This window comes from Phaenicophaeus curvirostris, chromosome 9 (genome assembly GCF_032191515.1).
Source record: "Phaenicophaeus curvirostris isolate KB17595 chromosome 9, BPBGC_Pcur_1.0, whole genome shotgun sequence".
Taxonomy (NCBI): Eukaryota; Metazoa; Chordata; class Aves; order Cuculiformes; family Cuculidae; genus Phaenicophaeus; species Phaenicophaeus curvirostris.
Window position 1 is genome coordinate 25,472,726 of NC_091400.1, and position 14,418 is coordinate 25,487,143.

The 14,418-nt window shown below is 38.4% G+C and overlaps 1 protein-coding gene across 2 annotated transcripts in view; it reads left to right on the forward strand.

The window, feature by feature from the left end:
* The window catches only part of NRG3 (neuregulin 3), a 390,074-nt gene that overhangs the window by 315,220 nt on the left and 60,436 nt on the right, over positions 1–14,418 (forward strand). Inside the window, exon 4 of one of the 2 annotated variants that reach the window (XM_069863204.1) lies at positions 2,463–2,489. In XM_069863204.1, the coding sequence (XP_069719305.1) occupies positions 2,463–2,489 (27 nt within the window). The remainder of the gene's footprint in view (positions 1–2,462; positions 2,490–14,418) is intronic. The other variant, XM_069863205.1, reaches the window with a different exon arrangement.

The following is a 14,418-nucleotide window of genomic DNA, read 5'->3' on the forward strand; positions in this document are numbered from 1 at the left end:
TTTCTGATTTTATTTTCAGATGCAAAGCTGTGGGATTTGGGTTTCTTTGTTTTTTTTCTGTGGTATTCTGTTCTTTTTTTTTTCTGTAGCTACGGAGTACCCATCTTCAAATGATAAAAATATGAAGAACCGAGTAATGGGTATAACTAATGACTGATGGTGTTTCTTCTAGTCTCTTCTCATGCCATGTTTCCCAAATTCAATATGCTGGGTTTTTTGGTAAATGCCGTTGCTGCGGGAGCCACATGCATGAGGGAAAAGGAATTTCAAATCATGGAATCTTAGAATCACTAGGGTAGGAAAGGACCTCTTAAGATCATCTAGTTCATCTGTCAGCCCACCACCACCATGTCTATTAAACCATGTCCCAAAACACCATGTCCGCAGTAGGGTTTTGATAACTTGTGGACACAGTTGGTTTTCTGGAGAGAGCAGGGAGAGGAAGAGAGAAATGGGAGTACATCTGGGCTCTTAAGTGGATTTTTGTTTTTTCTTCTTTTTGCTTCTGAAGTCTCAGAGCAGTCCAAGTGGTGATCTTGTTTCTGAGATCAAAATGTCTTTTGTTTTTTAAAGGCAGAGGCTTGACGCTCAAGGCAGGGAATGAAGGGACGCACACAGAGAATGGGTGTGTTACAGACTGTCTTTTTTCAGCTTTAAAAAGGAGAAGGGGGAATAAAAGGGAAAAAAAAAAACCCTGCCGACTGTGATTTATGGCATTTGAGCAGTGCTTGCGCGATACCTAGTGGTATGGAAGGCTGGCTGGCAATGTCTCGTCCCTGAGGTGCTGCTATTCCCTGTAATGTTCCTGTTGCACAACCAATGGGCTTCACCTGGTTCCCAGTTGAGCTGCCTTGGCCACCTCCCAGCCACCACTGTGCTGCTCTGTGGGCTCTGGTATGTTCTCCACTACTCAGATGGAAGGGTGAGCGCAGGGACCGGCCCCCAGGCTTGGACACGGTTGTACATGCACCCTGGCAGCGGGGCAAGAGGGCTGCGCCAGTGCCAGCTTGTGCTGAATCCACGAGAATTACAATTTTATTATTTTCTATTCCCACTTAACTGCTCATAGAGCTTTTTGAACTGTGCCTAATGATATAAATTGGCAGCTTGACTGTTTTACTGAATAGGTTTATGCAGTTAGATATCTTTTCATCGTGGTCTGGGTAAATCAGCTTTGTCAGCAGTATGTATTACACTGGTTGCTGAAGTTGCTTTTCAGGTACAGGAGGTATTTAATTAAATAACCAGACACATTTCCACCCTCTCCAGTTGAATATGTTTTCCAGGAAGGCTACAGATACCTTTGACTCTCACTTACCTATAAATTGCTCAAAGATGAACTGAAATGCTTTTTCCTATTTTCCTATCTTTTTAAAGGAAAAAAATTTTTTGCGTGAGCTTTTTGAGAAAGTGGTGGCTTTTTACCATGTTGGTGAACTCAATGAGGAGTTGTCAGGCTGCAAATGGAAAACTTGTAGAGAGCATGTATAGTTCAGTTCTGAGAGGAGGATTGTTTTTTCAACTATTGTTCATAGACTTAAAAAGATGATATTGCATAGTCTTTCTTCATGTGTGAATAGAGCTCCTTGGAGACCAGATTATGGGTGCTTTAATCTCCGTTATCATTTTTTAAAGTTAGCAGTTGTTGATTGCATCTTGATCTAGTTAACAGAGGGATGCAGGGTATGAATTGCGCACAGATAATATTTGCACAGGTACAGAAAATTAGGAGAAAAATACCATTACAAATGTCTGGGAATATAGTTGAATGCACTTTTGATATTTCTGATCTCATGCTCTCATAAAAATTACATCCCTGTGTCAAATGTACCAGGGATGTTTGTATGTCTTGAAATTATTGCGTCATATCATTCAGGTGGCTGAGTAGGGAACATGGCTCCTATTTCCTGAAGTCAGATTTTCTGTTACACAACAGAGAGCACTTATGCGTCGTGTTGGGTGCAAGACTGCCCACTGTGCTGTAGTGAGAGCTGGAAAACTCAGGAAAAACTTTCGATTCAACTCTTTAGGTTTTGATCTCTCTAGGAGAAAATGAAAGCTAGAAGTTTGTCTAACTAATGTTTGTAGTTAGCATATTTGTGGAGGATTTTCCAGAGAAAGAGACGATTAAATTCCTATAGATAGTTGGCCTGAGGCACTTCAGTCAAAGATAAATATCATGACTAAAGGCATTCCTGTCCTTCCCCAAATATATTGCCCTTCTGTGACATGTCAATGCCCTAAATTCCTGTTTTAGGATTGCCCTTTGAAGGGCAGGGTTCTGCTTTTCTTTTTGACCAGTACTCACACAGCAGGTCCTTTCCCCTGCACTGACTTCTGCAGCTCTACCATATAAATATTGAATGCTACCAATGCTGATAAAGGTGATGTTCATGTTTTAGACTCTTTCTAACATTCCTATCTCTTTTTCTTTTTTCTCCTACATGCTTTCTTGGCTATAGCAGACCATTTAGGAATTGAATTCATGGGTAAGTTTTCATTTCTTTTGTTTCTCTTGCTAATATTTATCTTGGTGCCTTATCTCAAAGCACATAGAAGTTAATGGGGAGACTTCCATAACCTTCATCAGTGGATTTTGGATTGAGCTTCTATAATATTTGTTGATTATATGAAGATGTAATTTTTCTCTTGTCCACTGCGAGAGGACTTAAAAACTCTGTGATAATGCTTTGATATTTTATTAGTGTTTGATGAAACATAATATAAATATTATATGACTATATCATGATATTTGAGGAATATTATTTTATACAAGATTTCAGGAAAGAGTTAATGCCCATCTGCATGTAAAGAAAGTAAATTTATGTTGGGGTTTTTTTCAGAATTTGATGTTGATCACAATGTTAAATGTAACTAGGTTTAATAAGAACCATTTTGTTAGCTTTTAACAGACAGTCAGAGGAAGATTTTTAAGTAAAGGGGCAAATATCAGTGATTCTGTGAAATAAGTTTAACTTCAGGACAGGAAAAAGCTAAAGTAGGCGTGGCTTCTTATAATTTTGGAAGGGAAAATAGGATGTTCTTTTGACTCAGTTGCTGCCCCTTAATGTGTTAATAGCCTGATGGAATGAGAGGCTTAACAGGTTACTGCTTCACCTCTCAGCTGGTGATCTGTAGAGAGCATAAGTAACTTCTTCAAGGAAGCTAGCATTTGTCCTTAGCAGAGTTAGTGGATGTGCATCCTTTGTGTAAAAACAGTTTGCATAAACTATTAAATAGGACTGAAAACACTATAATAAAAAAGCTTGCCAATTCATATTGATGTAATAAAAAATTGCTTTTAATGTGTCCTTTCCCTTTGTTAAGTTTTATTTAATTTTTTCAGATTTTAAAAATAAAAATATGATAGCTTAGTGATTGTTAGTGGTGATAAGGGGGTTTTGTTGACAGATGGAGTGTAAGTTGTCTGGAACCCAATATGGTGATGAGTATCAACTGTGTGATAGGTTGCATAAGCAAGAGGATAGCCTGTAGGCTGATGGGTTTTTTCCTACAGCTTTTCGACTTCTGTGGCATCCCTAAAGAGGTGTTGTCTCTAGAGAACTGTTCTAGAGAACTTGTGATCTCCAGACGTTTAGCGTTTCACATAACTTGATAGGAAATTGTAAAAGTACCAGTGTAATCAATGCAAGTATTTTCACAGACATAGTGGACACGCAGAACTGGGAAATGGTTACTTTACAGGCTTTCCATGTATCCCAGTTTTACTGCTTAACCTAAATTGTAAGCAGCAGTCTTGAGGTATACGAGTTGAAGGACAAGCCTGCACATAAACAGGATAAGGAATATATATAGGATTCTTGGAGTGAGCCTTTCCATAGAAGTGGGAAAGCGTTACCCAGGAGGCAGAGCTCTATTATTGTGATTTTATGTTGAGTATTTTAAGAAATCTTATAAGGCTTGGAATAAAGCCAACCCATGAAGTCTTGGCTCAGAGTAATCTTCTCATACGAGTAGCTTTCTGATTGTCTTATTTAATATTGGAATAGATCTTGATGGTATAGATTAATGAAATCTCGTGTCTTGAGCCTGCAAATATTATGACAGCATTCTGAAATGAGGCTTGAGGTGGTTTTCTGTGGGCTAGGAAAAAAAGCGAGATCCAGAACCATTCACAAAAGTGAAATGCTTCTACTTCTTAAACCCTCCTCCAGGGTTTAGTTTTTGAAGAATTACTTAGGAGTTGTAAGCACACATGGAATCATTACTGCTCACATCACAAAATGCACATCCCCACCCTGTATACAGAGTGATCAGGTGATGAGATGCTCATCAAATTAGGGCCACTCATGCAAAGCCTCTCCAATGAGTTTACTTTTGTATTGTACAAGATGTTATAATAATATAATTACAGTTAATGGGAAGAATAATTTCCAATTACCAAAAATAACAGTGTATAGATACTACAGAGCTTAGCCTTGTTTGTGCATCAGCCAGGGAGCAATAATATTTTAATTGCTTTTGTGGGCTCAGTTGCCTTAGAAATTCCATTTCCATTGTCGTTTTCCAGAAATTTTGCATGAAAATCTTAGAACCCTGGTTTCCCAGGGAACATTTAACTCCTTACAGCAGGTAAAGCTAAAATCTCATGTAGATAGGAACATCTGTCTGTAGAGGTGCCCCAGGGGACAGATGAAATGCACACTAACTGCACGTCTCACTTAATGTACATTCGCCAAGCAAATTAGATGAGCATAGTCATTGTTTTGCTGGATTCTCAAGAAGAATTGGAGGGTATATAGTCCTCTACTGTCCTATCAGGGACCTGTTGTCCATGCATTTGTGTATCTTTTTGTGAACCAGCTGATACTGTCTTCCCCCACAAGCTCCTGTGGCAGCCAGTTCCAGAGCTCAGTAATTACAAGCTTTTCTGTTACCTGTTGAAATCTACGTCCTACCAGATCCTTAGCTCTCGCTGCAGGACTTACTGAACAGGATTTATGCATTTGTTTTATTCACTAAACTGACTGTTGTGTTAACCTTTTTCATGTCCTCACACCCCCTTCCTCTATCAGTTATTGTCAAGTTTGTCAAGGCCTGATACTTTAATATTGTTGTTAGCTTTAGCGTGCAGTGCTTGTTTCTTTGCATGGATAGCAGAGATAAATGCAAGCATATTAATGTGGCATATCTATGTTTCAAATGTAACAATTAATGTACAATTCTCATGTATGCACATTCATCTTCTCTAGGATTAAATGAATATGTGTTCAGAGGACACTATGTCCTTAAAAATGTGTATTGTGATCAGAGTGCCCAAGGTTTATGAAATTTCTGGTGATAAGGGCATGTTTTATACTTTCTACCACCTCAAAGGGGAAAAAAAAAAAAAGGTCTTGTGTTTGATACTCACTCATGAGAGCTCAATTCAATTTCCATCTTTGATGCGATCTTCCAGAAAGGCTTTGGGCAAGGTATTTTAATCTCTCTGTGCCTTAGATTCTCGGTTGCAGTAAATTTTGTCAGGCTTTCTGCATTTAGATTCCTCAGCCCTCTGGGAAAAATCCTTCAGCAGCGTGTAACACAGAAACTATGTCTTCCATGCAAGAGGGTGCAGACTTCACTGCCTCCTTACCATGCTCCGTGGTTCCTCATACAAGAGCACCACAGTTCACAGGACAGGAGTGCTCACGCAGGAGTGCAATACACGTGGTCTGGGTTGGTGCACATGTCTGAATGGTGCCCAAAGTGTCCCACCAATGATGATGAATACAATTTTATTTACATTTTCAACACAAAGGCAAATAAATGTGGTCACAATGTTCCTACAAACTGGAAATCTACTTGTATTAACAGTTTCATGTCAATTGAAAGCAAACTGGCGGTTGGTAGTGTTCATGTGAGGCAGTGAGTCTGTAAAAAAGAGACATTGAAAGAAGCAGCTTTTATTAAGTGAGGAAACTAAGAGATGTGTCATTAGCATTTGATAGCATGCAGGTATGAGTATCTGCAGCTTATTATCATTTTTTTGTCCCAAGTGGTTAACTGCTCTTCAGGGCTGAATGGTTTATTTTTGTCTAATGGAAAATTTGATGATGAAGGCAAATATGTCTGAGAGCCAACGTGGTTGATCAGATTATTTTGGTTTATCAGGCAGCAGTTGAAAGTTGAATTGTGGAGACTGACCTTACAGGTGTGATCCTGGCTGCAGAGTGCGATTGTTGCTTTAACTGTCAGGTACCAGGAGATGCAAAAGCCTGTGAGTGATCTTTGGAAATGAGTATTCTGGGCAAAGAGTCAGTGCCCAAGACAAGGAGTCATCAATTTTACTTATTTCTTATACTGAGAATGAGTCAAGTTAAGGTATGTTAAAGGATGAAACGTGAAGGTGAGTATTGGAGTAACTTGTTGCAGTACATGAACAAGTATGACTATTTCAGAAATTCCCCATCCTACCTAATCTGATGATCCAGAATATTTATCTTTTGTTCTGTAACAGTAATGTACAATGGATACAGTTGAAAATAAAATGCCCCAAGAAAGTGCAACAGGCAGGTTGCTTCTGTTTTGATGGAAATACAATTACTTGAAATAGTCCTCGTCTTTAGGCTGCTTAGCAGTTACACCAGTAACAGTGATGTAAGCACTTATGATGTGATAACCTGAATCTCTCCATAGATGAATTATAAAAATAATACAGTGGTTGCTATATTTAGTGGCTACCTTTACCTTATGGATACTTAGGCCTTACACAGGAAATAAGTAGTTTTCCATAGAACTAGTTATCTTTTCTGGAAAAAGCAGAAACTTCACTGATATCAATGGGGTAAGCATTATATATAATACCCTTTTAAGTGGTGAATCATTAAATAATGTTTAATTCAACAGAGCAATACAGTATCTCAAGAACGGGATCCTATCAAAATTTATATATCTTCTTGCAGTGACTACAATGTGAAATATATTCAGTTCTCTGTACTCTGAGCAGTTGTTAATATTGGAGAAGATGGCGCTTGCTTTGTTTTCACTGTGCGGATTCTCACCACCTCCTCATTGTATTAAGACAGTTGTTTGCCTAAGACTTATGGAACACACAATCCAGTTAACTAAATTGACTCTGCAACTTGGTGTCATGCACTGTGATGGATACATTTTGATTTTCCCAGACCACAAAAGTTGGTTTTGCTGATGGCCAGTATAACCAAGACTGCAACAGTTTTGTATTATTCCTGTTTGTGAAGAAGTAAAAAGGCAAAGTTCGTTAGTTCCTGCACAGCTCACAAAATGTGTAGCTGGTGAGCTGTCCTCTGAAACTCAATGTCTTGTAACAGCAAACAGACAATGAAAATAAATAGCTGGTGTTTGCATGAATGCTCCTAGCCTAAGTCACCATAGCAGCTCTTATCTGTTAGCAAACCTTGTGAAGCGCCTGTCCTCACTGGAAGAGAGGATGAATGTTTTATATGAGCAAAGAATGTACGTGTTCTGAAGGACATATGTTTAAAAAATAAAGGTCCGTTTTCTCTGTATTCGTTGTCTAAAGTGTGAAGCAAGTAGACCCTTTTCGGGTAATAGAGCACACTGACTTTTATGCTCCTGTTTATCCAAAATTTATTATTAGATATGACCACAGTCATCTCCCCCAGTACTGTCAAAGCATATCTGTCTAATAATTGTATTGTTGTTAATCGTAGGCATTTAAAATGTTTCAGCTGTACTCCTTTAGTATATTCCTGTAAACCTAAAAGGGGCTATATGGATAAGCATTGATACTTCTAATGTTTACTACTGTTGTTGTCATCACTCCTTGGATCCCTTTGTTCTTCATCCTGCCCCAAATTTTCATTACTTCTTCTGATTTTACCTTTTCAAATTCAGTTTTAGCTTTGCTCTTGAGACTTTGTCTTTCTGTTTGCTTTGTAAAATAGCTGTCATTTTTAAGTATGCTGCAAAATAATAATAGTATCCTCAGGCATGAAATGGCTTTTGATCTTCAGCATTTTCCACTGGATTCTTTTAGCTGGGAGGAAGAGCTGTTCATCACCTCTAGAGAAAAGAGACGTGAGTACCAGAAGAGAGAGTTTTATAGGAACGGCTGATGTTTGTGGGCTGTAAGAGTAATAGATGAAGCCGAGGTTCCTCAGGGGCTGGAGGAAGCTCTGCCAGTGGTTGTACTTGTCTAGGGAAATGTACCTCTTAAATGAAAGTCAATGTGCATCTCAAAAATGTTGCAGGCTGCTTACAACTTGGCTCAGTTTGGGGGATATGGCTTGCTTTTGGTTTAGTGGGAGGGAGAGATTTATCCCTAGATGTTTTGTGACCCAGTTTCTGTCTTGGTTTGGCGCTACCAAATGTACTCATCTTGGTATGTCATCTCTCCTATTTATCTGTGTTTTCCCTATTGGCAATGAACTGGGTTCAATAACTAGCATTATTTTTAAAAGATAAGATCTAGGTTTACCATGTAGTTAACTTGTGTGTGTTGTTAATAGCCTGTACCGCTTTATCAAAATAGTAATGCTGTGAACTGTGTGGATAGAATGTAACTTTCTCTGATGACCTTCCTCTGTGTGTGTTTTCTTCTGCTTTTTCTAATTGAAGCTACTAATCTGTTATGATGAAACTTATGGAAACTAAAAAAAAACTTGATAGCACAGTATGTTGAGAAGTTCAGAAAGCCAGATTTGGGGCTGGATTGGGAGGAGGCACTATTTGAATTCACTGGAGTATGAGTCTGTAAAATTGGTGTACGTCGGTGGTAACGCTAGGTATAAGCATTAGCCTGTCACTTCCCATTTGGATGCGTAATAAAGAACATCTCCTCAAGCTCTGCCTGGGGAGGTTCAGGCTGGACATTAGAGAAAAATTTTTCACGGAAAGGGTTATTGGGCGCTGGAACAGGCTGCCCAGGGAGGGTGTTGAGTCACCGTCCCTGGAGGTGTTTAAGGGACGGGTGGATGAGGTGCTGAGGGACATGGTTTCGTGATTGATTGGAATAGTTGGACTTGATGATCCTGTGGGTCTTTTCCAACCTAGTGATTCTGTGATTCTGTACTATGTATCGTGATATGCTCATTGCTGGGGGGAGGGTAACTGGTAAGGTCAGAATGTCACCTGTCGAAAATGGATAAAGAGCATTTGTGAAGCCTTAAAAATGTGTATGAACCTCCAGGTAAGTTTCCCTGTAACTCCTAATGCCTGGTACAAACCAGAGTGCTGGTTTCAAGAACAACTGTGCTCTACTGTCCCCTCGGGGAGAAAGGATGTGTACTTCAAGTCTGGATTTCATCTGAGGACCCAGCATCTCATCTGCAAACAAAGGGGCTTTGGTGTGTTACGTTTGTATGTATGCTAAGTATATATACATTTTGGTTTGGGATTAGGCGTGTGCTCTAGGTTCCTGCATGGCTGGTGTATCTCAGAGGTAAACACTTTTTATCATGACATACAGGTAATTGGATGTCACCAACGGTGAACAGACAGCTGTGTATTTAAATGTGACCTTATCCCAGTCAGTCTTATAACCTGCATTTTGAATGTGATATTTAGGTAAATGGTTCACTGAGCTTGAGGAATTGTTAAACCTGACACCACAAAGGTATGGTAATGCAATTAGATGACTTACAGCATTGAGATTTTACTCTTGGCCTTGTCTGGGCTCAGATGCAGTTTACCCAGATGTAGAAATATGTAGACAATGACTTGTTTAAATTGTTTGCTGCTGAATCAAGCCTAGCAGGACAAAAGGTGAGACTGCATCTCAAAGGTGCTGGCAGGGACAGCTGCCAGAAGACTTCCATTGAGACATTATATTCCCAATTGAGAGAGGACCTGGGAGGAGCCTTCAGAGTAGTAAGTACAATACAGACGTTCCCATGAGAACTTGGAATCCATTGTTAGGCCGCTAGGGTGGAGGTCTTTTATTAGCAGAATATTGTTTACTGTGTGCTGAAGTTATCTCACTGCAGGAGAAGAAGCTTCAAATTCCAGAGCTGTGTCCTGTTCACACAGCCACAGTGAATCAGTATGACTTTGTCCTTTTCCTGTTTGGAGGTGTCATGTAGCAGTCAAGAGTCATCCAGTAAATGGTGCAAGGATTCAGAAAGCAGAAGGTAAGGATCACAATAAATGTTCCATGACAGTGGTGCACTTGTATATTGCAGTTGTACAGAAAAATTGATGTTTCTGATGGTGAACTAAAGCTTTCTGTGTCCTCTGTGCCTAGAAGGAGTAGAGACAGTGTCCTGCCAGTAATTGCTGGAAGCAGAGGAAAAGGGTAAGCAGTGTGGAAAAATTGCCAATGTGCTGTGTAGAGCACTGAATTATTTTTTCATGTGCTTCCTTTTCTTTTCTTTTGCAGGAGCAATAGGATATTACACTTGGAGAAGTACAGAGCTATTATTCCTACTCTGGCTGATTGTTTCTAATAAAGTTATTTTTATAATAATTGAAAATTGCCTCATGATCCTATTTCCTGTCTCCATCAGCATCAGTTTATCCCCACTTCAAAACTAACCTGTCTGTGCTGAAAATCACCATTTGTCCAGTTACCAAGGGACAGTATCACCATTTGCTGCTGACAAAACAGCCCAACAGTTATCTGGGAAACAATCCTGAGCTGCATAAAAGGAGGGGGAGAAATAAATAGCATATATTAATGTGCGGGTATTGTTATTGTATACTCAATTCTTAACAACAGTTTAAATAATCACAGAAGTGCAGAACGCTGCATGCAGATGAAAGACAAGCTTTTTTTTCTTTACTGGTGCTCATTCTCTATCTTTGAATGGTAAAATTAATCTCCATTAGGTATTTTCATTTAGCCTGGACTCAGTGTTTTCATATAAATTGATAAGATCCTTTTTAATTTTTGTGATTAGTTAATTATATACTACTCCATGTCTACATTAACAAGTAAACTCTATTGTAATGCAGCGTCTATGGTTATTCTTTCAAGTCTCTTCTTAGTTTTGCATTTCATATTCAAATAGCAAGGAAAATTGAAATGGAAATGTAAAATAATAACCTGGTAATGGAGTAGCGTAAAATGTGACAGTATTGAAGTTCTTAGCAGAATTAACTGTAACAGTTTAGGATCATCACTATTTGAAAGTGAGATTAAAAAAAAAAAAATCTACTCTGAACAGAAGACAGAGAAGAGCTAGACAAAATGGATTAGACCAAGCAGATCGTAGAGGAGACGTGAGACAAAATAAGTTAATTGTAAATAAAAAGCATTATTACTTCTATTAGTAGTTTCCCACACATTGCTGTTAATGGCTAGGACTATGAGTTTTTCCTTCTGTCTTTGAAATAATGACCTTAGTCTCTACAAGTACAAGCTTTTAAGTCATGAAAGGATCATGGAGTTAAATTGACTGAAGAACTTCCATACTGCAGTATCTCACGCTGTCCTGTCTGTGCCTTACCTCCATCCTGTGGTGGCCAGTTGTGCTTCAAGCCTTCATGCCAGTCCATTGTGGCGAGGGATGAGTAACCACGTTCTTCAATACTGTGAAGACTTAAGTATCTCTGTGCAAGCCAAGAATATTTAAAATTAATGCCTACAAAGACTTTTGGGTGTTTTCACAGTGTTAGTTGACTGGAAATTTAAAGAATTGTAGCGTTAAACTTAAGTGTCACTTTATGCTTGCTCATGATTTCTGACTAAGACACGTGGAAGTCAATGGATAGATATTTCAATATAATTTGTTATTTCTAATATGATTTACAGAACTTGAAATTGAGGTCACGTGTGTGACTGAATTCACATATGAAGTGAGTTTGTTGTTATCATATAGCTCCAAATCACCTAAAACTGAAAACCAGATAAATCAGTCAACAGTAATTACAAAACCGAGCACGTATCAGGTTTTTTTTGTGTAATGGTGCAACGCTAGGAGTACCTTCCTTTCCTCTCTTGAACGGTCATTCTTCTCCCAGCCTTTTCTCTTTTGTACCCACCTCACTCTTCTTTTTTCTATACTCTTCCAGTTTCATAATGTACTGATCGATGTATCTTACTCTATTTAAGTGTATGTTGCTGTGTACGGGAGTAACTACAGACTAGTTGTAACATAACTGTTCTGTTTAGCTTTAGTGGAGAGTATGACAGGCGCACACTGGAGTTTTACTCATTCATACATGTAATGCCCTCTGCTGTATCCAGGAGTGACAGAGAGTTTGAAAACACTGAGTTGTAATTGACACTAACTTGCCTAGCTCACAAAATACAAAGGTTCAGAAAATGAATGCAACAAGTTAATACAGTTAATCAGCTTTAGAAAAACAAAAATATGTACTTATCACTGTAACATATGCTTGCATGGGATATTGATGAGAAAATATCAGCTACCCTGTTTTCTCTATGTATTCTACACTGTGCTCATTACTTTCTTTCAACTAATTAAAATTTGTCTTCAGGATAAGGACAATTGTCTTCTGATGAGAAAAATTTATATGCCTTTTGTGCCACATTTTTCTTTGGGTCTGTAAGGTAGAGTCTGTGTGCTAAATATGATGTCAAATGGGCTGGAAATTTTATACGTTACAGTGAACTTATGGGGTAGACCTTTAAAATTGTTGGCCTAGAAATAGCTGCATGTAGTGCATTGTTAGAATGAGTACCATAAACAAAATAAGACTTTATTAAATACAAATGAATAGCCTCAGTGAGAATAGCACTGTGACTCCTAGTTTTGCTGTGTGAAGTTTCTTTATTCTTCTGTATATTGCCATAATGTTCTTAGGACAAAACCAAGAAAGTTTTCTAGTTAACTGTTCACTTAATGAATGATGAAGAGGAAGTCACCAAAACAAGTAAATGTTTTATTTCAGTCATTTTTTTTTTATTGTAAGTCTTTCCACTGTGCTTTTAAAGTTTCTCTTGCCTGATGGAGAGTCTCTTTTCAAAATAAGGTAGTATCTGATTCTTTCAGTTCATGGTGAATCTTGTCTTGAAATAAGGTGGCTGACCATAAGTGGGAAAAGGTGAGTGAACCTATAAAAAATACTCTAGAAACAGATCCAGCTATTTTAAATTAATTTATTGCAAGAAGTGATCTAAGGATGAACTGGAGAGAAAAGGTGGAGGTCCTTGTCTGAAGTTATGCTTTATCTTTGAAGTTAAATAGCTAGTCAGATATTTGTTCCTAAGAGTACTTATTTCAAGCTATATGTTCTACCCAAGATTTTGCTCCGCTAAGACTAGGTTACCTCATGAAAGCCTCAGGAAAAAAGTCGAAATTCTGTTACTTATGAATGGTTTGCACTGGATGGGGAATATCTTCCTTCAGCATTGGGCCAAAGTTTCTTAATTGACTGTGGCATAATTGGTGTGGATAGAGGACTTCTGAAAGGCAATTAAAATGCATGCCTTGTCATTGACGCAGCTTTATTCAGCTTTTGTGGCAGGTATTGTTCTGCACAAGGGGTGAGTAGTGTAATGCCTTTGCTGCTTTTTCAAGTGATTTGTAATTTTTCCTTTATCTTTCAGGACTTGGTAGTGTTCATGTATCAACTATTTGTATCGTTTCATTGCCTCAGTACCTTTATGGACTGGATTTAGCATCTGTAGTCCGTGAATCAGTTCAGTAATCATCTCTTTCAGTTTGCTCGTTCATGTGCAATGTGGATCTAAATGTCCTTGTGTAAAGAAAATTCTGAATCACCTTTGGGTTAGCAGTTGTAACTCTTATTGTGACAAACCGCTTTGTGAATTTAGGATTGAAATATGCTCCAAATACCTTGCTGTATGTCTAGTCTGTGTTTCTGAGTTCTGGTGGTGCTGGTTTACCATCTCACCCATGCAGCAAAAAATGGGGACAAAGTCTGCGCCCCTTTTTGGTACTGTGAAGAATGCGGTGGGGAAATGGTTGACTCTTGCAGAAGCCTGTTTCCTGCCTCACATGAGTGCTCAGTTTCCCCAATTATTTTATATTTTTAAAGCTTTAATTTAAAATTGTAGTGTTTCCTCTCTCAATCAAGTATGCTAATTAAAATTCATGAAATACTAATATATAATTCACCTGTCTTGGAATTATGTTCCTACAAATGCATCCCATAATGTAACGGTAGTTTTCTCCCATTCTGCACTCCTTATTCTTTATGGTATCAAGGTTTGTACCATCAATCATTTCATTTATCCTTTTGTCATCTTTATTGCTTGGTCAGGCTCTTCAATGTCTTCATCTTATCCTTCATTCTTTTACTCTTGGTGTTCTAAAAATTATTGATGCTTGTGTTAATAGCATAGCTGTGCCAATAGACCTGCTTGCAAGGTATTCTGCTCTTTGAAGGAATCTTGTCCCTCGCTGTCATTACTCTTGTGTCACTGTTCATGAGAACAGCTTTTTTGCTGTTTAGGTGTTTTTCCTTTTATTGTTCAGTGTTTGGTGCACCTCTATATGCTGCCATCTCTTATTCTCTGATTATTTTGGTATCACCATTACCTCTACT